Genomic DNA, 21750 nt, shown 5'->3' with positions numbered 1-21750 from the left:
TAAATGTTGTTATTATTATATAGGTAACGTCACCTGTGAGTTGTACAGGAAAACCGAAACCTTAGTTGGTAACGGGTTTGTGCATGCTTCAGCATTACTCAAAAGTGTGTATAAAAAAAGATTATGAATGCTGCAAGAGCATCTTTCATGAGCTGAAATGTTCCTTCAGGGTCCATGCACACTGACTTAAAAACAACACCATGGCTCTTGGTAGAAAAAAAAAAACCTAAACATTTTTCGTACTAGCGTTTAGCAACGTTTAGCGTTTTTTTGTGACTCTTAAAAAAACGTAAAACAAAAGGGTATTTATTTTTCCCAGTCTCTAAACGCTGAGGTTAAAATATGCCTCTAAATGACCTAATGTGCATAACATTAGATGCTTCTACAGGCAAAACACTAAACTCCAGCGTTTTCATTTTGTTTTTTTGCAAGTGTGCATGGATTGCATGAATACTGTGTTTTCATTACACATGAAACATGCATGACCTAAATGTGGGGTAGCTAGCTGTAAGGATTTGGTGTAGTCAGTATGAGAACTGGGTGTGTCACGGGACACTTCTACTGCCAATAAAGTATTAAGTAAATCAGCAGGGCTGTTTACATAATGTTATTTAAATGGATCTTAGCTGAACTCCAAGAACAAAAACTTCGTGAAGAATTTTATTTAAATTATTTTTTAAATATCTAGAAAGGATATGAATCTACTTTGGGTGCATCAATTGCCTTTTCAAACCCAGTTGTATTCTCGTTCGTGGGGGACACAAGAATACTGCTTTCTACAGGAATATTTGGACACTGCCAAGGAAAAAAGTTGTGGTAAACATACCTTAGGCCTACTCCCCAGCATAGTTTTTGCTAGTGCCTTGGGAGGTTGAACACCTTCTCCTTGGTATGCTGAAAAAAGTCCTTTTTTTTTTTTTTTTTTTTTTTTTTTTTTTTTTTTCTTATTTCTTTTTTTTCCCCGTTCAGGTTCCTTCACATATTTTACCTTCTGCTTGAGTCGATGCCATCCTCCAGCCACTAAGATCTTTTTGGTTCACTTACTGTTTGCAGTCATCCTTCAGGTAAACTGGAAGAACCAAGACAAGCTGGTCACTTCTCCAAAAGGCTAGCAGCCCTGTACTCGTTTAACTAGGACTTTGTTAACACTTGGGCTACCCTCTCTGTGGATCCAAGAATATCCCTGGAGGATGTGCTTGTGTCTGAGGACCCCATTAACAAGCATTTTGGAGGTCCTTTCCAAAACCTTTTTCTCTCAGGCAGGCCGGCTTTGCAACCTGGACTGACTGTGACCCTAATCTGACTGGTCTTAGGCCATCAGACAGAATTTGGTTAATGTGCAAGTTGATCACTTAAAATGGCTGTAAAGGCACAAGGTTTTTTATCTTCATGCATTCTATGCATGAAGATAAAAAACATTGTGTGCAGCAGCCCCTCTAGGCCCCTCTAATACTTACCTGAGCTCCATTGCAATCCAGCAATGTGCATGAGAGCCTCGGCTCTCTTAAGACTCGCCCTCCTCATTAGCTGAGACAGCAGCTGGAGCCATTGGCAATCACAGCCATTTGAGCCAATGAGGAGAAAGGGGGCAGGGCCGAGTCACAGCTCTTTGTGTGAATGGGCACACCGAGCAGCAACTCAGGAGTGAGCCTGCTTGGGCTCCCCCATAGCAAGCTGCTGGTTCTGGGGGAACTCGACAGGAGGGAGGGGCCAGGAGTGCTAGTAGGGGACCTGAAAAGAGGAGGAAAACCCTGCACAGAACAGGTAAGTATAACATGTTTTTTGTCTGTTTTTTTTTTCCCTCTTTTTTTTTATCACTTTAATTTAAAACATTAGAGCTAATGTTTGCAGCCTTGAATTACCACATGCACAGATTTGTTAGAGGTCTTCCATCTTGTATGAGTTTCCTGTCCCTACACATGAGGAATTAGTGTTAGGCTCCAGAACTGGCAGGCAAAAAGTGCCCACTTGGCAAGCCCTTCTGGAGACTGCATCTTTTCATGGCTGCCCTGGCCCCCCTCATCACGAGTGTCACAGGGGGCAAGAGTACCAGAAAACAAAGCCTGGGGCTTGGTCTGAGTAGGCTAGCTCCTCCTAGGCCTCAACTTCCGAAGCCATATCAAAGCTTGGAATTCCACTCAGTTTGTGAAAGCATGGACATCCAGTTTCCCCAAATCCTCAGATCTTCAATTTGAGGGGGCACCCAACATTCCAGAGTTGTTAACTGTTCGCCTTTGTGGATATTTGGGCAACCAACTTTGTTTCAGAAGGTGGTTTCCAGGCGCCACAAGTTGCCCAGTCCCTTCCGCAGTTCATATCTTGCAACCTACTTTTGTCAGTGCACAGACAATATCTCCATGCAGCTCTAGTGGGTCATCTGGCGCAGGGAGTCATTGCTCCAGTCCCTGTGTCAGAATGGTTCTTCTACAACCTGTTGCCTTAACCAAAAAGAGGCAGCTTCCCCATCAAGGATGCGTACCTGCATGTTGCCATTTTTTCCAGTGAATCAGTGATGCCTTCCTTTTGCTGTGGGTCCCCAGCATTTCCAATTTTTAGCTCTGCCATTTGATCTGTTTTTTGCACCTCCAGTAATCACCAGTGCATTGGTACCTGCGCTAGCCTCTGTATTTATCAAAGATCACTATTTATTTTTCATTATGACTAGTAATAGGTTTATTTACCTTACCACAATTTTTGGCAAAGAAGAAAACAGATTTATGTTTGCTACACACAAAACAATGCTACCATTTCATATAACAACTCTTGAATTGTATAGATCAATGACCTCCAAACTGTGACCCTGGGGCCAGATGCCGCCTTTTGCTTGCCTTTATCTGGCCCTTGGGCCTTTTACTGCTATGAGATACTATTCTGCCAATTGAAACCAGCAATGGGGCACCATTTCTCCCACTGACTCCAATAATGGGGCACTATTCCTCACAATGTTGGAAATGTAGGTGCATAGCACATGGATAAAGATAATATTCCTAGAATATTGTCAGTAATATAGCCCAGTATGTGTACTCTATAAAAATGCCATCCACTAAGGGCAAGCTGAGATGAGCGCAGAAGCTGGCTTTGGATATTCAAACAAAGGAGAGAGAAGACCGTGCCTCTAAGTGTAGACTTCTAGTAGATTTAATAGTAAATAGGTTGGGCAACTCGCATGTACAGTGTCTCACAGAAGTGAGTACTCCCTCACGTTTTTGTAAATATTTTATTGCTGCAGAGGTTGAAGGGATGGGGGCATCAGCTTGTCAGTTCTCAGACCATACGCCGCACACTGCATCAAATTGGTCTACATGGCTATCGTCCCAGAAGGAAGCCTCTTCTAAAGATGATGCACAAGAAAGCCCGCAAACCGTTGGCTGAAGACAAGAAGACTAAGGACATGGCTTACTGGTACCATTTCCTGTGGTCTGATGAGACCAAGATAAACGTATTTGGTTCAGATGGTGTGAATCGTGTGTGGCGACAAACAGGTGAGGAGTACAAAGACAAGTGTGTCTTGCCTACAGTCAAGCATGGTGGAGGGAGTGTCATGGTCTGGGGCTGCATGAGTGCTGCCGGCACTGGGGAGCTACAGTTCATTGAAGCAACCATGAATGCCAACATGTACTGTGACATACTGAAGCAGAGCATTATCCACTCCCTTCGGACACTGGGCCACAGGGCAGTATTCCAACATGATGACCCCAAACACACCTCCAGGATGACCACTGCCTTGCTAAAGAAGCTGAGGGTAAAGGTGATGGACTGGCCAAGCATGTCTCTAGACCTAAACCCTATTGAGCATCTGTGGGGCATCCTCAAATGGAAGGTGGAGGAGCGCAAGGCCTCTAACATCCACCAGCTCCGTGATGTCCTCATGGAAGAGTGGAAGAGGACTCCAGTGGCAACCTGTGAAGCTCTGGTGAACTCCATGCCCAAGAGGGTTAAGGCAGGGCTAGAAAATAATGGTGGCCGCACAAAATATTGACACTTTGGTCCCAATTTGGACATTTTCACTTGGGTGTACTCACTTTTGTTGCGAGCAGTTTAGACATTCATGGCTGTGTGTTCTCTTGAGGGGACAGCACATTTACACTGTTATACAAGCTGTACACTCACTACTTTACATTGTAGCAAAGTGTCATTTCTTCAGTGTTGTCACATGAAAAGATAGAATAAAATATTTACAAAAATGTGAGGGGTGTACTCACTTCTGTGAGATACTGTATAAAAAGTATAACAGGCTTGTCTTATAACCAAGGGTGATTGGTCCACCATATTGCACAGGTAAACACTGGGGCAATCCGGTATCTGTCTCCTGCATGGCCGAAGGAAGCTGGTCGGCACCTCTGCCACTGGGAGCCAAAGGCTGGAACCCACTGTTGGACCGCAAGTGTAAGGCGCCGTGTTGTCATCAATGGGTTGCAAGTGTAAGGCTTCGTGAAGTGACCAGGGGGACCCCTTATGCTTTCGGTCCAACAGTACGTTCCAGTCTTCGGATCCCAGTGAGTGACAAGAGGTGCTGACTAGCTTCATCCGTCCACGCCAGAGACAGACACCTGATTGCCCCAGCGTTTAGCTGTGCGATATGGTGGACCAGTCACCCTTGGTTACATGACGAGCCTGTTCTACTTTTTATTGCTTTACTTTTTTGCAAAAAGAATGATTTGAACTCTTAAATATTTTATATTTTCAGGATTTTCCAGCTAAAGTAGCATTTTCAGGGTACTGCTTAGGCACAATTAACTATTTTAGATGTTCCCTGTTTAAAGGGGAATTTAATTTCCCCTTTAAATACATTATTTCCAGTAATATGGCAGACTTTGTCACTGCTAAATATGTAGTGCAAGGCAGTTCATGTCTGTATAAAGATAATGTCATGTGTTTACTGCACATAACCCTCTGCATGCACTGATGGCTTTCCTTCCTGCATTTGTTCATTGTAACTCCCCTGTTGCTTCACAGGTCTAGAGGAGAAACAATGCTTGTTTATCACATACCACCCTAGACAAGCCTTAGTAAAAATGATGCATCTTTTCTATAATACTGTGGACTGTAATTTTCCAAAACCAAGTGCTTGCATAGTTTTTTGTCCCTTTCTTTTTATTTTATAGAAGATAAATGTTAACTATTTTAGTAAGTTGATGATGTGATGAGCATCTATTATGTGTTTTGCAGTTATCTTCTCTTCATCGTGCTGTATAGCTGTTACTGTGTAGTTTCTTGGTAAATAGGGTTTTCTTACAAAACTGACCCGCCTGCTCACATTAAATAAAGGAAAGACCCCTAAAGGAGATGCCTTCTAGCAAAACTAAGGCCTTGTTTACAATGCTGCTCCTAAACGTGAGTTTAGGAGCTTTTGGTGTTTTTTGTCAAAATCCCTAAACTCAACTTATTATTATTATACAGTATTTATAAAGCGCCAATAGTTCGCTCAGCGCTGTACATTATAAAGGGGGACAGAACATGTGACAGAACAATACCAATACAATGCAAAACATGAGGGGATCGAGGGCCCTGCTCTTTCAAGCTTACAATCTAGGAGACTCAAGTAAAAGCCTATGTGTCCATGCACACAGGCATTTACTAGAGCTTAGCAGCAGAGTTTAAGGGTAGTAAATGACCCTCTCCAGAACACAGAAGAATCACATTCAGCAGAGAAACGTTTTGGCCAAAAAATGCAAAATACGGCAAAAACACTTGTAAACACGCCTAAGCGCTAGCTGCTTTTAGTGCTTGGGTGTTTATTCATTTCAGTGGCAAGTACTCTGGCCAATGAAATGAATAAATGCCCAAACACTAAATGCAGTACTGCGTTTACACGCGTTTTTACCACATTTAGTGTTTTTCAGTGGCCAGGAGAGCTTGGTTTCCAAGGGCGCTTCAGTGTACATGTAGCCTAATATAGAATAGTATGAAAGCAGTTCTAATATTCACTGTTTGCATTTCATATGTGACCAGTTAATTGAAGTTGAAGCAGTAAGGGGCAAGGGAGACATTAGGTTACATTAGGTCCTCTACATGAGCTTATGTTAAAGATGAATTCCAGGCATGGAAATTTTGTACATGGTTACATTGATCTAGTGTAACTATGTATTTGCCATGCTTGGCCTCATCCAGTCAGAGAACACTTTGCATTCATTGAGACAATGTAAAGCATTCTTTGGTGCCTATGCCGTGACCTGCGTTCACAAGGCAGCAGGCCAGCCGCTCAGCCCAAGACCTGGAAGGAAGTGGTGATCACTGGAGTAGCGGCGTCTAAATCAGTGATTTGCAGCTTCCAGGGGCATCAGCCAGTTATGGTATATAGATAGTAACATTAGTCCAAGATGGACCAATGTAACTATATATAAAATATCCATATGTGGAATTCTTCTTTAACGTCACAACTGTTTTTCTCCCTGTGCAGGCCAAGGGAATGATAAAGCAATTTTCTGTGGCTTTGAAGGAGGTCCCATGCAGGTTAGAATGGGGTTAACTCGATGCACATGAGAACTACAATGGAACTTGGAAGTGTCTCACACCAATTTTAAATGTAAGCTGAATGCATCTGAAGTCTACCTAATGCAACTCCCTTTGATGATGTGACAACAATTCTCCACTGCCCTTGAATTTGCAACATGAATTCAGGATGGAAAAAAATGTTGCAAGAGAGTGGCTATCAGACTTACAGTATTGACTCACAAGGCTGTAGCTTGTCATTCAGCAGCTGACCACACCTAGTCCTGTTTTCTAGATTGCCAACATTACCTCTGTCACTGACCCCCCGCCCCCCCCCACTGTGAGCTGCAGTGTCCGAGAGAGGGAGTTTGTGAGACAGGAATGAAGGAGGATTTGACTTGGACAGGGAAAGGAAAGGGAGTTTGTTTATTCTTTTTTACTTTACCAGGCTTGTGCATCACATATTAACTGAACTTGGTACTTAGACTGACATACAAAAGCTTTTAGTTGTACTTAAAGCGGAGCTCCACCCAAAAGGGGAGGCTCCGCTTTAAGTCTTTGTTCCCCGCTCCCCATTAAGGATTGGAACCTTTGGGGGGGGGGGGGGTGGGTACCCGAATTTGAGAAGTACCCACTTCCACTGCAATCGCCTAAGGCGATTGGAAGCGGAAGTTGTCCTCTCCCCTCCCCGTAGTCTTCTGGCACACGTGACAGGTCCCAGACTATGGGGCCACTCACAAAGCGCAGTGCTTCTCGCGCATGCACAGTGGGCACCTGGGTTTGAAGCTGCAAGCTGTCACAGCCGGGTGCCCACACTGAAGATGCTGGCGCCAGGGAGAGAAGATGGCCGTTGAAACCAGCCATGGTGAGGACACCGCTGGACTGAGGGACAGGTAAGTGAGTGTACTTTAAAATTCAGCAGCTACAGTTTTTTCCCAGCTGGAACTCCACTTTAAATACATTCAGTGTCCACTTAAAGAAACCAGAAATTAAAAGGTTAGCGAACACCTGGCACCTCCCCACTTCTCTGGTCCCCACTGCACTTATCCCATGCAACCAATGCAGCGGTCTGGCCCTTATTCTTTCCATAGGGAAATCGGGCTTTCAAATCTCCAGATTGCTGCATGTACAGTGACGGCTAATCATCCACAGAAGTGCAGGGGAGGGGGGGGTCAGGTGTTTACCATTTAATTTTTTGTGAAAAGGTGAATTTACACTTTAACTGGTTGCCGACCAGCCACAGTGTTTATACAGTTTTAAAACGTCATTCTGCAAAACAGGTAGGGGGCGCGCGCCTGCCCTACCCGCGCCGCCGATCGCGGCCGTGGATGTCAGTCACCGGGTCCTGGCTGGTCATTACCCGCCTGGTCCGGCGACTACCGGCAATCACTGACAGGGAGCACAGCTGCAGCTCTCCTCCATGTCAGTTCCGAGCACGCTGATCCTGAGAGAAGAGTTTATCTATCGGGATTAGCGTGTTCCTGTGAAGTACACCCCCCCGCCCCCTAGTAAAACACTCCCCTCACACAGTTAACCCTTTCATTGCCTAAAAATGTTAACCCCTTCCTCCCTCCCCCCAGTGTCAGAATGTCTGTCGCAGTGCCGCCATAAGTCGCTGATCGCCGCCATTATTAGTATAAAAAAAAATAAAAATCTAGTATCTATACAGTCATTTGTCAACGCTATAACTTTCACGTAAACTAATTACACGTATTGGGATTTTTTTTTTTCTTTTAATTTTAGCAAAGACATAGAATACATTTTGGCCGAAATTTATGACGAAATTTGATTTTTAAATTTTTTTACTGGACATGTTTTATAGCAAAAAGTCCAAAATATTGTGGTTTTTTTTTTTCTTTCTTAAAATTATCAGCTTTTTTTTTTTTTTTTATAATAGCACAAAAAATAAACAAACAGGCGATCTAATACCACAGAAAGAAAGCTCAATTTATGGGGAAAACAGGGCGGCATGGGTGCACAAAATCGCATATATATATATATATATATATATATATATATACGTGATTCGCGCTCCCGCAGTGTTCACACCCCTACCAGATAGCGTCAGATTGCCTGTCAGTACACCAGTCATCACATTTAACCCCTCGAGGAACACGCTCATGCACAATAAACCTCCATTGCTAGTATAGTGTCTGAACGGATCAATATCTTTGATCATATCAGCACTACACCAGCGTTCACATTAGTATAGTGTCCCCAAAAATGCAGCGTGATCAGCCCCGTCACCTACCAGCATCTGCGTTTAGCCCCTACGCTTACCCCCCCCCTTCTCCCCCAGCAAGTGCAGTGTCAGTAGGTCACTGTCACTTGATATATTACACACAAAACCCGCAGTGTTCCCAGAATCAGGCCTGATCTCTGTTAGCACTTGTCAGTAAATTTTGATGACTCTCATATGCAGCAGAGTGCCAGTACTAGTGCCACGCTGCCTTTTGGTGAACTGGCGAGTACTAGTGGCCTAGTACATCCCGGTCTTTCACATATCTCTTAGATTGTAAGCTCCCAGGATCAGGCCCTCCTAACCCTCTTGTATTGAACTGTATTGTTCTGTATTGTCTCCTATTATATTGCAGCGCTGAGCAAACTGTTGGCGCCATAAATCCTGTATAATAATAATACCAGCACTGCAGTATGACTTGGCGACGTGGTGAGTCCCATAAGTGCAGTACAAGCTGGTGCGGTGGCGAGCACAAGTATTGTTGCACAGCCACCAAGAATTCGCACACAGACCCGTAGAGCTCCTAGTATCCTTCCGAATGTGCTTGCAAATCCCGATTGACAGCCCACAAGTTCTGCAGAACCTGTACTTCCCCCATTCACTGCCCAACCCGGAATTCAGGTGTAAATAGCAAATTTAACTACTCCCCTTGATTTTTGGAGCTGTTTTTCACAGAATATCTGTATGCGTTGATTGTGGATCAAAGCAATTTATATGCACAACAATTATTTTATTCACTAGGGTGTTTGCTATAAAAAAAATCTATAATGTTTGGGGGTTTAAATTCATTTCCTAGCAAAAAATACAGATTTTTTTCATGTGAACAAAAAGTGTCAGAAAAGGCTTGATCTTCAGGTGGTTAGAAGAGTGAATGATGTGTGGCATAAACTTCTAATGCTGGGCATAGAATGCCCCCACCCCCCAAAATGACCCCTTTTTGGAAAGTACACCCTAAACTGTTTGCTGAGAGGCATATTGAATCGAAGAATTTTATTTTTTTACCACACGTTTTTGGAAAATGGCAAAATTGTCACTTAAATGATTTACTGCTCACACATGCCATGGGTATATGTGGAATTACTCCCCAAAATAAATTCTGCTACTTCTCCCGAGTATGGGGGTACCACATGTGAGAGACGTTTTGGCAGTCTAGCCAAGTACAGGACCCCAGAATCCAATAAGCACCTTCAGGCTTTTAAAGGGCTTTATTTCCTCATTACACTTCCAGACTACCTATCACAGTTTCGGAGGCCCTGAAATGCCAGGGTAGTACCTAACCCCCCCAAATGACACCCTTTTGGAAAGTAGACACCCCAAGGAATTTGATAAGCATGGTAAGTATTTTGTAGATCTCATTTGTTGCCACAAGTTTTTGGAAAATGAAGAAAAAACAAAAACATATTTTTTCTATTTTTTTTTATATTTCTAAACCTTGTGAGAAAAAGTGAGATCTGCAAAATACTCACCATGCCTTTTTAAATTCCTTGGGGTGTCTACTTTCTATAAAGGGGTCATTTGGAGGGGGTTTGATTCTATCCTGGCATGTCAGGGCCTTTGAAACTATGATAGGTAGCGAGGAAGTGAAATGAGGAAGTTATGCACCTTCAGGCTTTCAAAGTTGTCATTGGATTTCAGGCTCCTGTATGTGGCTAGGTTCCCAAAAAGTCTCACACACGTGGCATCCCCATACTCGGTAGAAGTAGCAGAATGTATTTTGGGGTGTAATTCCACATATACCCATGGCTTGTGCGAGAAATAAATCATTTAAATGACAACTTTGTGTATAAAAAAAAAAAAAAATGTTTTTGTCATTTTGCAGAAATTTGTGGAAAAAAATAAATCTTCCATGGACTCAATATGCCTCTCAGCAGATAGCTTAGGGTGTCTACTTTCTGAAAAGGGGTCATTTGAGGGTGTTTGTATTATCCTGGTATTTTAGCACCTCAAGAAATGTGATGGGCAGTCAGAAAGTAAAAGCTGTGTAAATTCCATTTTCTATACCATAGTTTGTAGACGCTATAACTTTCACACAAAGCAATAAATATACACTTACTGGGATTTTTTTAACCAAAAACATGTAGCAGAATACATTTTGGCCTAAATTTATGGCAAAATTTTAGTTTTTTGGATATTTTTTTATGACCGAAATGAGAAAATATTGTGTTTTTCAAAAAAAAAATTTTTTCTTCACAACTTTTTCTGTTTATAGCGCCAAGAATAAAAAGCGCACAGGTGATCAAATACCACCAAAAGAAAGAATATTTTCTATTTGTGTGAAAAAAGGGACATAAATTTTATTTATGTACCGTATTGCATGACCGTGCAATTGTCCGTTAAACTAGCGCAACGCTGTATAGCAAAAAAAATGGCGTAAATTGCAGTAACTATACCATAGTTTGTAGATGCTATAACTTTCACACAAAGCAATCAATACACGCTTATTGGGATTTTTTTTACCAAAAACATGTAGCAGAATACATTTTGGCCTAAATTTATAACTAAATTTGAGTTTACTATATATTTTTTATAGCTGAAAGTAAAAAATATTGTTTTGCTTCAAAATTTTCGTTCTTTTTTTGTTTATAGCGTGAAAAATAAAAAGTGCACAGGTGATCAAATACCACCGAAAGAAAGCTCTATTTGTGTGAAAAAAAGGACATAAATTTCGTTTGGGTGCAGCATTGCATGACCGCGCAATTATCAGTTGAATTAGTGCAGCGCCGAGTAGCAAAAAGAGGCCTGGTCAGGAAGGGGGGTAAATCCTCAGGAGGGCAAGTGGTTAAGCTCATTATTTTAATTATTTTTAATTTAGTTTTCTCTAGTTTACCTGAGTGAAAGTACATTGAAACGTTATTTTCAGTTAAAGCATACCTTTGCTGAATTTATACTGGGCAGTTCTGTGCTGCAAAAATAAAAACACAACATATTTTTAGCATGCTCTCCAGCGTGGAGTGAGCACAGGAACTTGAAGCTCATGCTAAGTTGATAAGCACACTTCCTGGTATCATCTTGTATGAATACAAAATTCTGTCTAGTTATGACCTGTCTTCCATATTTCATCTTTTGTTATGGATGTATAACAAAAGCTTTTAATTTTGTTGGGTTTACACTTCAGTAACATGGTTCAAATATTTAATACAGTGTATGTTAACCCACAGCTGTTGGTAGTTTCTAATGGCCTGTTCATTGTAAACTTTAATGTGAAGATCTGTCATTGTCTACTATAACACTTTGGTCACTGCCCTTTTGAATTGTTAGTAAATGCCTATTTTTTAATCTATCAAATGAAGGAAAAAAGATATATTGTCATGAATAGACAATTTTGTTCCATTTTTCAACATGTTAGGAAGGACAGCAAAAGGTTGTATGTCAGGAGCGTCAGATATCAGTACTTGCTACTTTTTGTAGACCTGGCCAAGATCAGGATTAAGTTTTAAAAATGGTTGTTTGCAGTTTTTTATCACAGTCATGAGGGTCCCCACATTTGGTTAGCACTGAATTTTATGTGTTTATAGAACATTCGGTCTTGGTAAAGTCCACTATTCTTTAGTACTTTTACTGTATATATTATCTGACACTTTATTTAATATATCTACTCTAGTTAACTTATTTTTTTCATTATTTTATAGGCACAGGAGAAAGTGGAAAAAGCACATTTATAAAGCAGATGAGAATTATCCATGGATCTGGGTATTCTGATGAAGACAAGAGGGGGTTCACTAAACTTGTGTACCAGAACATATTCACAGCAATGCAAGCTATGATCCGGGCAATGGATACCCTTAAAATCCCATACAAGTATGAACACAACAAGGTGAGTGCCGTTGAAGCCAAGTGAAACATAGTAACTTTCAAATTGTACCTGACCACATGCTTGACAATATACAAAAAATATTTCAAAATATGTTAATTTTATCTAACATTATTTAAAGGATTAGTTGACTTTTATGAAAAATATTGAATGCACATCTTTTTTGCAGGTAAAAAAAAAGTGCATTTATTTTATTTTATATTTTTTTATTAGGAGCCTGTAAAGGGTTGCACTCGTGATGAGCAAATTGCATATGCAATCTTGGGTTCCTACAGACTGACAGTGTAAGCTGTCTGCTTGTACCTCATACGGGCAGGCATTTACACTCTTGACAGGAATACAGTTACACTCTTTCTGTCAGACTTTGACACGAAGAATCGGTGAACTAACAAAAGTGTTCATCAGCCGCAAAGGCTGATAGTACTTGTAGTTCATTCATTCACAAAACTCTGTGAATGAACGATGCAGCTGGGTAGGTGGAGCCCCACATGACAGCAGTTTTTAAAAATTATGACAACTGGTGTGGGGAGAGGATCCCCGGCTTGCTGTCACTACGGGGGATCGGGGGGGGGGGGGGGGGGCGGTGTTGACTTCTGCAACAGTAACATGCTACATGTTACACCCTGAATACAGGTGTAACATGTTACAAAAGGTGATCTTATCCTTTAAAAAAAAAAAAAGTAATTGAGCTGCAGTTATGTGACTTTGTCTAGGCCTAAGTGGAGCATTATGGTCCATATCAGCTGTCTAATAGCAAGCAGAATGGAAGCATTTCCTCAGGCATCCCTCCTCCTAGCAATCACTGACTGGGCTTTAATAACATTGTAATATTCAGGCAGCTGTTAAAGTGAGAGGCAGCAGTAAGGGGGCTGATCTGTGTGCGATATACAGCTCACTGCCAAGATGAAAGATTGCTGTGCAGATGCCAGAATTTCCATAGCTCTGTTATTTATGGACCAGCATTTTATTCAAGGAAATAGATGCTGGATGCTTCCTGATCGAAGATGGTGCCAGCCTTTTGGGAAGAAAGAGGCAAATGCTCCTAGGAAGAGTACTATGATTTCTAAAAGACCCCTGATGAGTCACCTGTCCTCCAGTGAGACTAGTGCAGTGCAGTTCACACTGCATTTGTTTCTTTCCTAGTCAGTAAGTGACACCAGGACCAGCCACCTTAAGTTTTATTTATAGAGATATATATATATATATATATTACCAAATATTCAAAAGAACTACAGTCCTTTTTATATGTGATAAATTCAGTGCATATAACTTAATTCTGGTGCAAATAGGAGCTCCTTTCGTCCATGTGTCCGAAAACCACACTTATTTGTGCTCCTCCACCAGTGTCATACATATGTACTCTCACCTCCTTGTTTGACCCATACATAGGTCAAACAGCACTTTTCCCTTTTGACCCAGGTAGGTATAAGGCTTTCCAGACTCCACTATCCTCCTCACTTTGCTCCAAATATCTTCACCTGCTTCTTATCCACCATATCCTCCGCATATGTGAACACAAACACTCGACATAGTGTAGCATATGAATACTATAATGTTTATTTAAAAAAAAGAGTGCACTCACACTCCTGAGGAAGTCGTGTGGTGTGACGGAACGTGTAGGGTGGGCCGATGACGTCAAGCCTCAGTACCCGAAGTTCACGAGCCGCCATCTTGGGATTTCTCTGAGTATACCAAAAATAACATCACAGGTGTTTTCACTGCAGTTTCCCAGTAGGACACTTTTTAATGTGCGTGCACCCTTTTTTTAAAATAAACATTATAGTATTCATATGCTACACTTTGTTGAGTGTTTGTGTTCACATATATGGAGGATATTGTGGATAAGAAGAATTATATAATATATATAATCTCATAGTAGCTGAAGTGCGCGTCACTAATATATGATGTTATTGTATACGTATGTGGGAACAGCAGCATTAATATTTATAGGAAGACATTTTTGATAATTGCGCTGCAGTTTTTTGTTGAAAGCCTCCTTAAGTACCTTAGCTTATGATGACATACCTGTTGTTGTTTTGCTTTACATTTAAAATGCGAAGGTGTAAAGGGAGCCAAGTGCGGTGGAGCTTCTCAGCAATGTCACATTTACGTGACTATGCAAAGAATTGGAAGTTCTGATTTTTGTTTTTCTCTTTATTCTGAAATGAGATAATGGAGTCAGTAGCAGAGGATCAACAAAGAGTCTGCAAAGTATTTTTCTTGTCATGGTAGGAATTAGCATTACCAACTCGTCCAGCGGACAGTGCCAAAAAGCAGATATGGAAGTCATCATTCTGAGCTTAAAGAGGCGAAAGGTTCAGAGTTCTAAGTAATGATTTTCATATGTTGTTTAGTAGTACGGAAACGTAATTACATTCAAAGAAAAATGTTGATCTTTTAAAGGGTTTAATATCACTGTATGTAATTTGTTTCCTTTTGTATCTTTTATTTGTGTCCACATAGGGCATAATGGCTAATTCATTAGATCATTAGAGCCATTAAATATAATGCCTCTTTATGGGGGTGGTTTTATGTCTTGAATGGTTAAGTTTACTTATGAAGTTTTGTTTGTTTGTTTTTTTCCCATTGCATGTACACTAGACTTTTTAAAAGCTACTTTTAGAGGCGTCCTTTTTTTTTTTTTTTTCTTTTCCTGCCTCTAAACCTCCTCAGTGTTAGCCTGTGTCCATGCGCACACAGGCGTTTAGAGGCAGAAAAAAATAACACTGTCAGCTCGTTAAGCACTTGGGCATTCATTCATTTCATTGGCCAGGATAAATTAATATTCTGACCAATGATATGAATAAACGCCAAAGCGCTTGATGCACATAAACATGTTTTCAACAGCGCGGTTTTAGGCAAATTTTTTATGCTGTTTTTCTTCTGCCAGTGAAAGGGCTTAAAGGCTTGTAGAGGAACTGGCCAAACACCCAGTGAGCGTGAGGCCTAAATGTGTATAAAAGTGAACACCACCATACATTTATTTTCTATTCATTTTCATATCCAATTTAAGATGAATGGTTTGCCACACCGTGCAGGGAGGGGGTTTCATTTGGTCACTTTTTTAAGTTTTTTTTTTTTTGCCCAAGTTGGTTTCTTTACATGCATTAAATGTACTTCCATTCATCCTTGTGGAGGGTATAGGATGTAATTTCTGGAACCTCACCAAACATTCATCAAACAGATTTTATTTTATTGTCCTACACACTTCACCAGGCATGCATCAAAAAGGGCATTATTAAAAAAAAGTGCTACGTGAACTGTGCAAACATTGGGGCCTCTACTACTATTGCTACTAGCCTGGTTCTCCAGAATTCCTGGCTGGTATCCTTGTGGCAAGTGGGTAACGAATGTGTGCTTATATAGCCCTGCAGCTTACACCCTCTCTAGTCAGTGAATGATGACTAACATCCCCTGATGCCGATAACTTTTTTTTTTTTTTCTTTTGAGGCTCAAAACTAGTTTTCTCTAGCATATCTGGAGAATCTTTGGTCTCTAGAAAAAAAAAGTCAGCATCTACAAAATTCTGTGGCTGCTGACTTTTAACAAAAGGACACTTGCCTGTCCAGGGATTCAGTGCCGTCTTCACCTGGACCAGCACTTTGCCGGTCTTTGGGTCCCTGGGACCAGTATGTTTACTGTGGGAAGCGAGCTGTGGCTTCAGAGACGGCTTCCCACTGTGCATGCACAAGTTGCGCTGTGCATTTTGAATGGTCCTTCAGCCTCTTGGGAGGTGATGATTCCAGCGGAAGTGGGAACAGGTACCTGACAAAACTAGGTACCTGCTCCCCTCCCCCCAAAAAATAAACCTCCCAGTTATGCTAGAGAAGGTGGGGAGAATTCTTTAAAGTGGAACTTTCTGTTTAGGGTGAAGTTCTGCTTTAAGGTTCCTCAGCAGTTGATTAAAAAAAAAAGAGTAGCTCTGGGTGTAATATTCGCCTCCTTTGGTGAAGCAGCCTTTGCATTAAGTTCTTTTCCGCACTATATGTGTACGCCCAGCGTCATTCAACTCAGAAGACTGAAGCAAGCTATGATTGCAGGGTATCATTGACATGTCCCCTGAGGGGGCATCACCACATATTCTTGCACTCAGTGTAATGATGCAGAGCAATGCTGATGGTGTCATTACTTCAGTGCTGTACTGTGCATCATTGAGGACTCCCTGAGAAGAGACATAGAGGAAGTTAACATCCAGAAGACATCTTAATGGTAAGTATAGTAAAGGAAACGGCAAAATACTGCTGTTGGTGGGGCTTCAGGGAGGGAGGGGGATGGAGCTTGGATTTAAGTTTTAAAGGGACTGATGTGTGAAAATTGAATACAAGTACAAACCAGATTTTGCACACGGAAGGTAGCCCATCTTCAGCATTTATGGAACCTAATTTCTTATTAACCTGAATTATGATTGTTCTCTAAGACCAACAACCCAATTTGTGCCTATATTCTTTTCTCCAGTTGCGACTCTGTCCCAGAGTGTGTGAATGTTGTATGTGCTGATACAGTTTGATGCCATATTCTGAGTACTACTTATAGTGCGGTTTGTGTCATTCTATGAACAAAAAGTTTACATTGGTCATGGAATCTTTGGTCTGCATTAGATAGAATCTGCTGAAGAAAGCAAACTGCACTCCTATACTTTGGCAGAATTTTTAACTGAAAGTTTAATCTCAACAGGTTGCTGTGGGTAACTGCATGTCGCACTTGGTTAACTTGTTTCTTTGCATTATTAAATTAAGGGTTTTGATTCTAACAACTGTTCCCAGTCCACATCCTCAGTAATAACAATTGCTGCTTCACTTTCCAGTAAACAGAAAATTATGTGACATGTGTAAGCAGGAAATAATTTTGAAATCACTTAAGGGACTGTTGAGGCTTTTTGCCTCACAAATAATGCACTACCGTGAAATGGCAAAGAAAACATAATAGTCAATTCTCTTTGTAATCTGTAGCAATCATGTATAGCTTTCACTAGCTGAATTGTGAAAATGCTTCTAAAAGCTGACTGGTTTGTTGCTGTAAGTACTTCACATTTTCAAATCGTGGTTTTTCATAATAAATTAGCATTTACCTCTGCTGACCACTCCCCTCCCATTCATATGCCTATGTACTTTAATGCTTAAATTACCGAATCTGACTTTGGTTTCCACTCAGGGAATGTAAATGGGGGGGATGGGGTAGTATTTTAAAGAAGACCTCAAGTCTACCCTCCACTATATTGCACCCATCAGATGTCTTTTATCCTAATCTGCTAACAAGACCTCTGTATAATACAGAACAGAACATCAATATGATATATAAAGGTTATTATTTTTTTTAAAGCACCCATTCTCAACCAGGGTTCTTACAGAGGTTGCTGGGGGTAACTTGAGCTGTGGCTGCTTGACCTCCTATTTTATGGTGTCTGCATAGTTCCAGGTCCAGCACCACTTGGCAGTGGTGCTGGACCTGGAACTATGCAGACACCATAAACTATGCACCACTTGCCAACTGCATGACACCAATAACCATTTCAGGCATTCTGACCACCACTCTAAGTGAGGCTTTCTTTCCACTAACCACCAATGTAATGGGCAATTTTCCCACTGACCTATGATCAATTGGTTTTAGCAAGGGTTCCTAAGACTTGAAATTTCATTTCAAGGGCTCCTCCGAGTTAAAAAAAAAAAAAAAAAAAAAAAAAAAGGTTGAGAGAGGCCGCTTTAAAGCAGTAATAAACACCACTTGGTGACTTGCACCTACAGGTAAGCTTATAATAAATCTTAAGTGTAAGTACAAGGAATACCTCCTAAACATCCACTGTTTAGGAGATTATCACTATTTATGCAGCCAGTAACGTCACCAGTGCTTGCAGAATGTGCTCTAAAGGGATGGCATACTGGGCATGCTGTCCTTTCAGAGCGCAGTGATGCAATTGTGGCTCCTGTGCACATGCGTGGGTGTGATGTCATTGTGGCTCGCCCATTCAAGTGCCCAGAGCCCACGAACCTGAAAGGAACCAGATAAAGATGGAAGCCAAAGGGTTATATGAGTAGCTGAGATGTGAAAATACTATGTGAACTGTTTTCCTTGCCAAAATATTTGATCCATACATCTCTCAGAGGACTGAATTCAAAGACACTCCGAAAATCAAAGTGAAAAAATGATGCAGCAGGCTAGTCCATTTTGCTGAAATTTCATTGCAGTAACTCAAAATGGTACTCTGTATTTTGTATGGCCCTCTTGCTTGTATGCATGCCTGACAACATTTGGGCATGCTCCTAATGAGACGATGGATGATGTCCTGGGGTATTTCCTCCCAGATTTGGACCAGGGCATCACTGAGCTCCTGTATAGACTGAGGTGCAACCTGGCGGTGTCGTATGGACCGAAACATGATATCCCAGAGGTGTTCTATGGATTTAGGTCAGGCGAGCTTGGGGGCCATTCAATGGCATCAATTCCTTCATCCTGCAGGAGCTGCCTGCATACTCTCGCCACATGAGGCCGGGCATTGTAATGCACAAGGAAGAAACCAAGGACCCACTGCGCCAGCGTAGGGTCTGACAATGGGTCCAAGGATTTCATCCCGATACCTAATGGCAGTCAGGGTCTCATTGTCTAGCCTGTAGAGGTCTGTGCGTCCCTCCATGGATATGCCTCCTCAGACCATCACTGACCCACCACCAAAACGGTCATGCTGAACGATGTTACGGGCAGCATAACTCTCAAAGCTGGTAGAGACATCCCCAAATAGACTTGCAGCTGTAATTGCAGTGAAAGGTGGTTGTACAAAGTATTGACTCGAGGGGGCTGAATACAAATGCATGCCACACTTTTCATATATTGATTTGTAAAAAATGTTGAAACCCATTTATCATTTTCCTTCCAATTCACAATTTAAGTGCCACTTTGTGTTGGCCTATCACATAAAATCCCAATAAAATACATTTACGTTTTTGGTCGTAATATAACCAAATGTGGCAAATTTCAAGGGATATGAATACTTTTCAGGGCACTGTATATATATCTCATTTGCTACATAGGCAATTCTGGAAAGATCATAAAAAGACTGGCAAAAAGAAGGGTACTTTTTTTTTTTTTTTTCTCTCATTTCCTTGTATACCATTTTAAATTGCTTGGTGGCATGAGATACAGTAAATTCACCGTTGCCGTTTAGGCCTAAAATTACCTAATTGTGGACCCGTAGTATAACCTAACCTTAGTGTAGTCAAATGTAAGAAAGATGCTTTCAGCATAATGTCCAACAGTTACAACATTTTTCTTGTTCAGCATACAAAGTTTTCAGTCCATGTGACAAGACCATGAAGCTTCTACTCCTAAAAGGAAACTTGGTATGTGAGAACTATGTAGGTTGACATTGCTGATCTTCTTTTGAAATGGTAATTGCTTGGGTCTTCAAGCTTCATTACTTATACACTGACTTAGAACAAGTTTGCAGTTCTGTAGTTCTGTTTCACTTCCAGGTTTTGACTTGGAAATTATTCATGTCCAAGAGTTCCAGAGCAACCAGTAATTTATTATTTTATTTTAATTTATTATTTATTACAGGTACTCGTATAGCACCATCAATTCAGGCAGCGCTTTACGTATACATTATATATTGTACATTTACTTCATTTAGTCTCTGCCCTCAAAGAGCTTACAATTTAAGGCCCCTAACTTACATTTTAAACATAAAGATACTAGGGCCAATTTTGACAGGAGCCAGTTAATCTACCAAACATATCTGAAGTGAGGGATGAAACTAGAGTACTCAGAGGAAACCCACACAGGGAGAGCATGCAGGCTGTGCCATTGTTGGGATTCAAATGGATAATCCTAGTGCTGCTGGGCAGAAGTACTAACCACTTGCAGGATGGATCGGCTGTTGCGGCCTAGCTATAACTGTCACTATTGGTTTTCCTTTAACAGGAAAAAAATCAGTTGATACTACAGTAGCAGCACAATTTATTTTGTTAGCAGAATATTTTTTTCAACTGATGTATTAAAATGTGCCCTTTTGGTTGAAATGGAAGGAAATGTTCTTTATCTGTTCAGTGACAGACATGACAACTGAACAGCTAATTTCCTGCCAGAGATAAATGGTGACAATATTGAGCAGTCTTGGTTCTGGGCATTGAGATTACTAGCGTCACATATGGTGAAAGTTTTGTTATCCTAAAACATGGAGATGCATTTTTTCTCTTTATGCAGTTAAAGTATTTATCAAATATGCCTTTATTTAGCACAAAAACCATTTAGGAATGTTTGTTTTTGTGTTCTGTCATGAAGCTTCAGTTAGTGTAGGCCCTGGTTGAAAAAAAAAATGTAGATATCTATCTATCTATCTATCCATCTATCTATCTATTGCACATTCTGTATAAATATAACACCTGTTGACTGTCAGAAATGCTACAGAAATTCACACATTCCCTTCTCTTCTTTCCTGCTACATGTTCATGCCTCTCCTAAATGTAAAAGAAAGAGTGTTTTTGCTAGAAAACCACTTAGAACTCACAATCTCTCTCTCTATCTATATAATATATAATATGAAAATTAGCAACCTACAGAGAGGACTGAATTCAAAGACACCCCCGATAGTCAAAGTGAAAAAATTAAGTAGCAGGCTAGTCCATTCTGATAAAATTTCATTGCAGCAACTCAAAATGGTACTCAGTAGTTTGTATGGCCCCCACGTGCTTGTATGCATGCCTGACAACATCGGGTCATGCTCCTAATGAGACGAAGGATGGCGTCTTTGGGTATTGCCTCCCAGATCTGGAGCAAGCCATCACTGCGCTCCTGGACAGTCTGAGGTGCAACCTGGCAGCATCGGTTGGACCAAAACATGATATCCCAGAGCTGTTCTGACAATAGGTCCAAGGATTTCATCCTGATACCTAATGGCAGTCAGGGTGCCATTGTCTAGCCTGTAGAGGTCTGTGCGTCCCTCCATGTATATGCCTCCCCAGACCATCACTGACCCACCACCAAAACAGTCTGAACGATGTTACAGGCAGCATAACGGTCTCCATGGCTTCTCCAGACTCTTTCACATCTGTCACATGTGCTCAGGGTGAACCTGCTCTCATCTGTGAAAAGCACAGGGCGCCAGTGCCGGACCTGCCAATTCTGGTGTTTAATGGCAAATACCAATTGAGCTCTATGGTACCGGGCAGGGAGCACAGGGGCCCACTAGAGGACATCGGGCCCTCAGGCCACCTGCGTGAATTCGGTTTCTGATTGGTCAGAGACATTCGCACCAGTGGCCTGCTGGAGGTCATTTTGT

General features: G+C 41.3%; 1 protein-coding gene across 1 annotated transcript in view; it reads left to right on the top strand.

The window, feature by feature from the left end:
- LOC149451099 (guanine nucleotide-binding protein G(q) subunit alpha) overlaps positions 1–21750 on the top strand; it is a 138468-nt gene that overhangs the window by 42179 nt on the left and 74539 nt on the right. The window contains exon 2 of the mRNA XM_089691101.1: positions 12301–12485. Within this exon, the coding sequence (XP_089547227.1) occupies positions 12301–12485 (185 nt within the window). The remainder of the gene's footprint in view (positions 1–12300; positions 12486–21750) is intronic.

This window comes from Staurois parvus, unplaced genomic scaffold (assembly GCF_062004578.1).
Source record: "Staurois parvus isolate SC_StPar_1 unplaced genomic scaffold, SC_StPar_1.0 ptg000549l, whole genome shotgun sequence".
Lineage (NCBI taxonomy): Eukaryota > Metazoa > Chordata > Amphibia > Anura > Ranidae > Staurois > Staurois parvus.
Note: the sequence above shows the minus strand (reverse complement) of the source record. Positions and strands in the feature narration are given on the sequence as shown.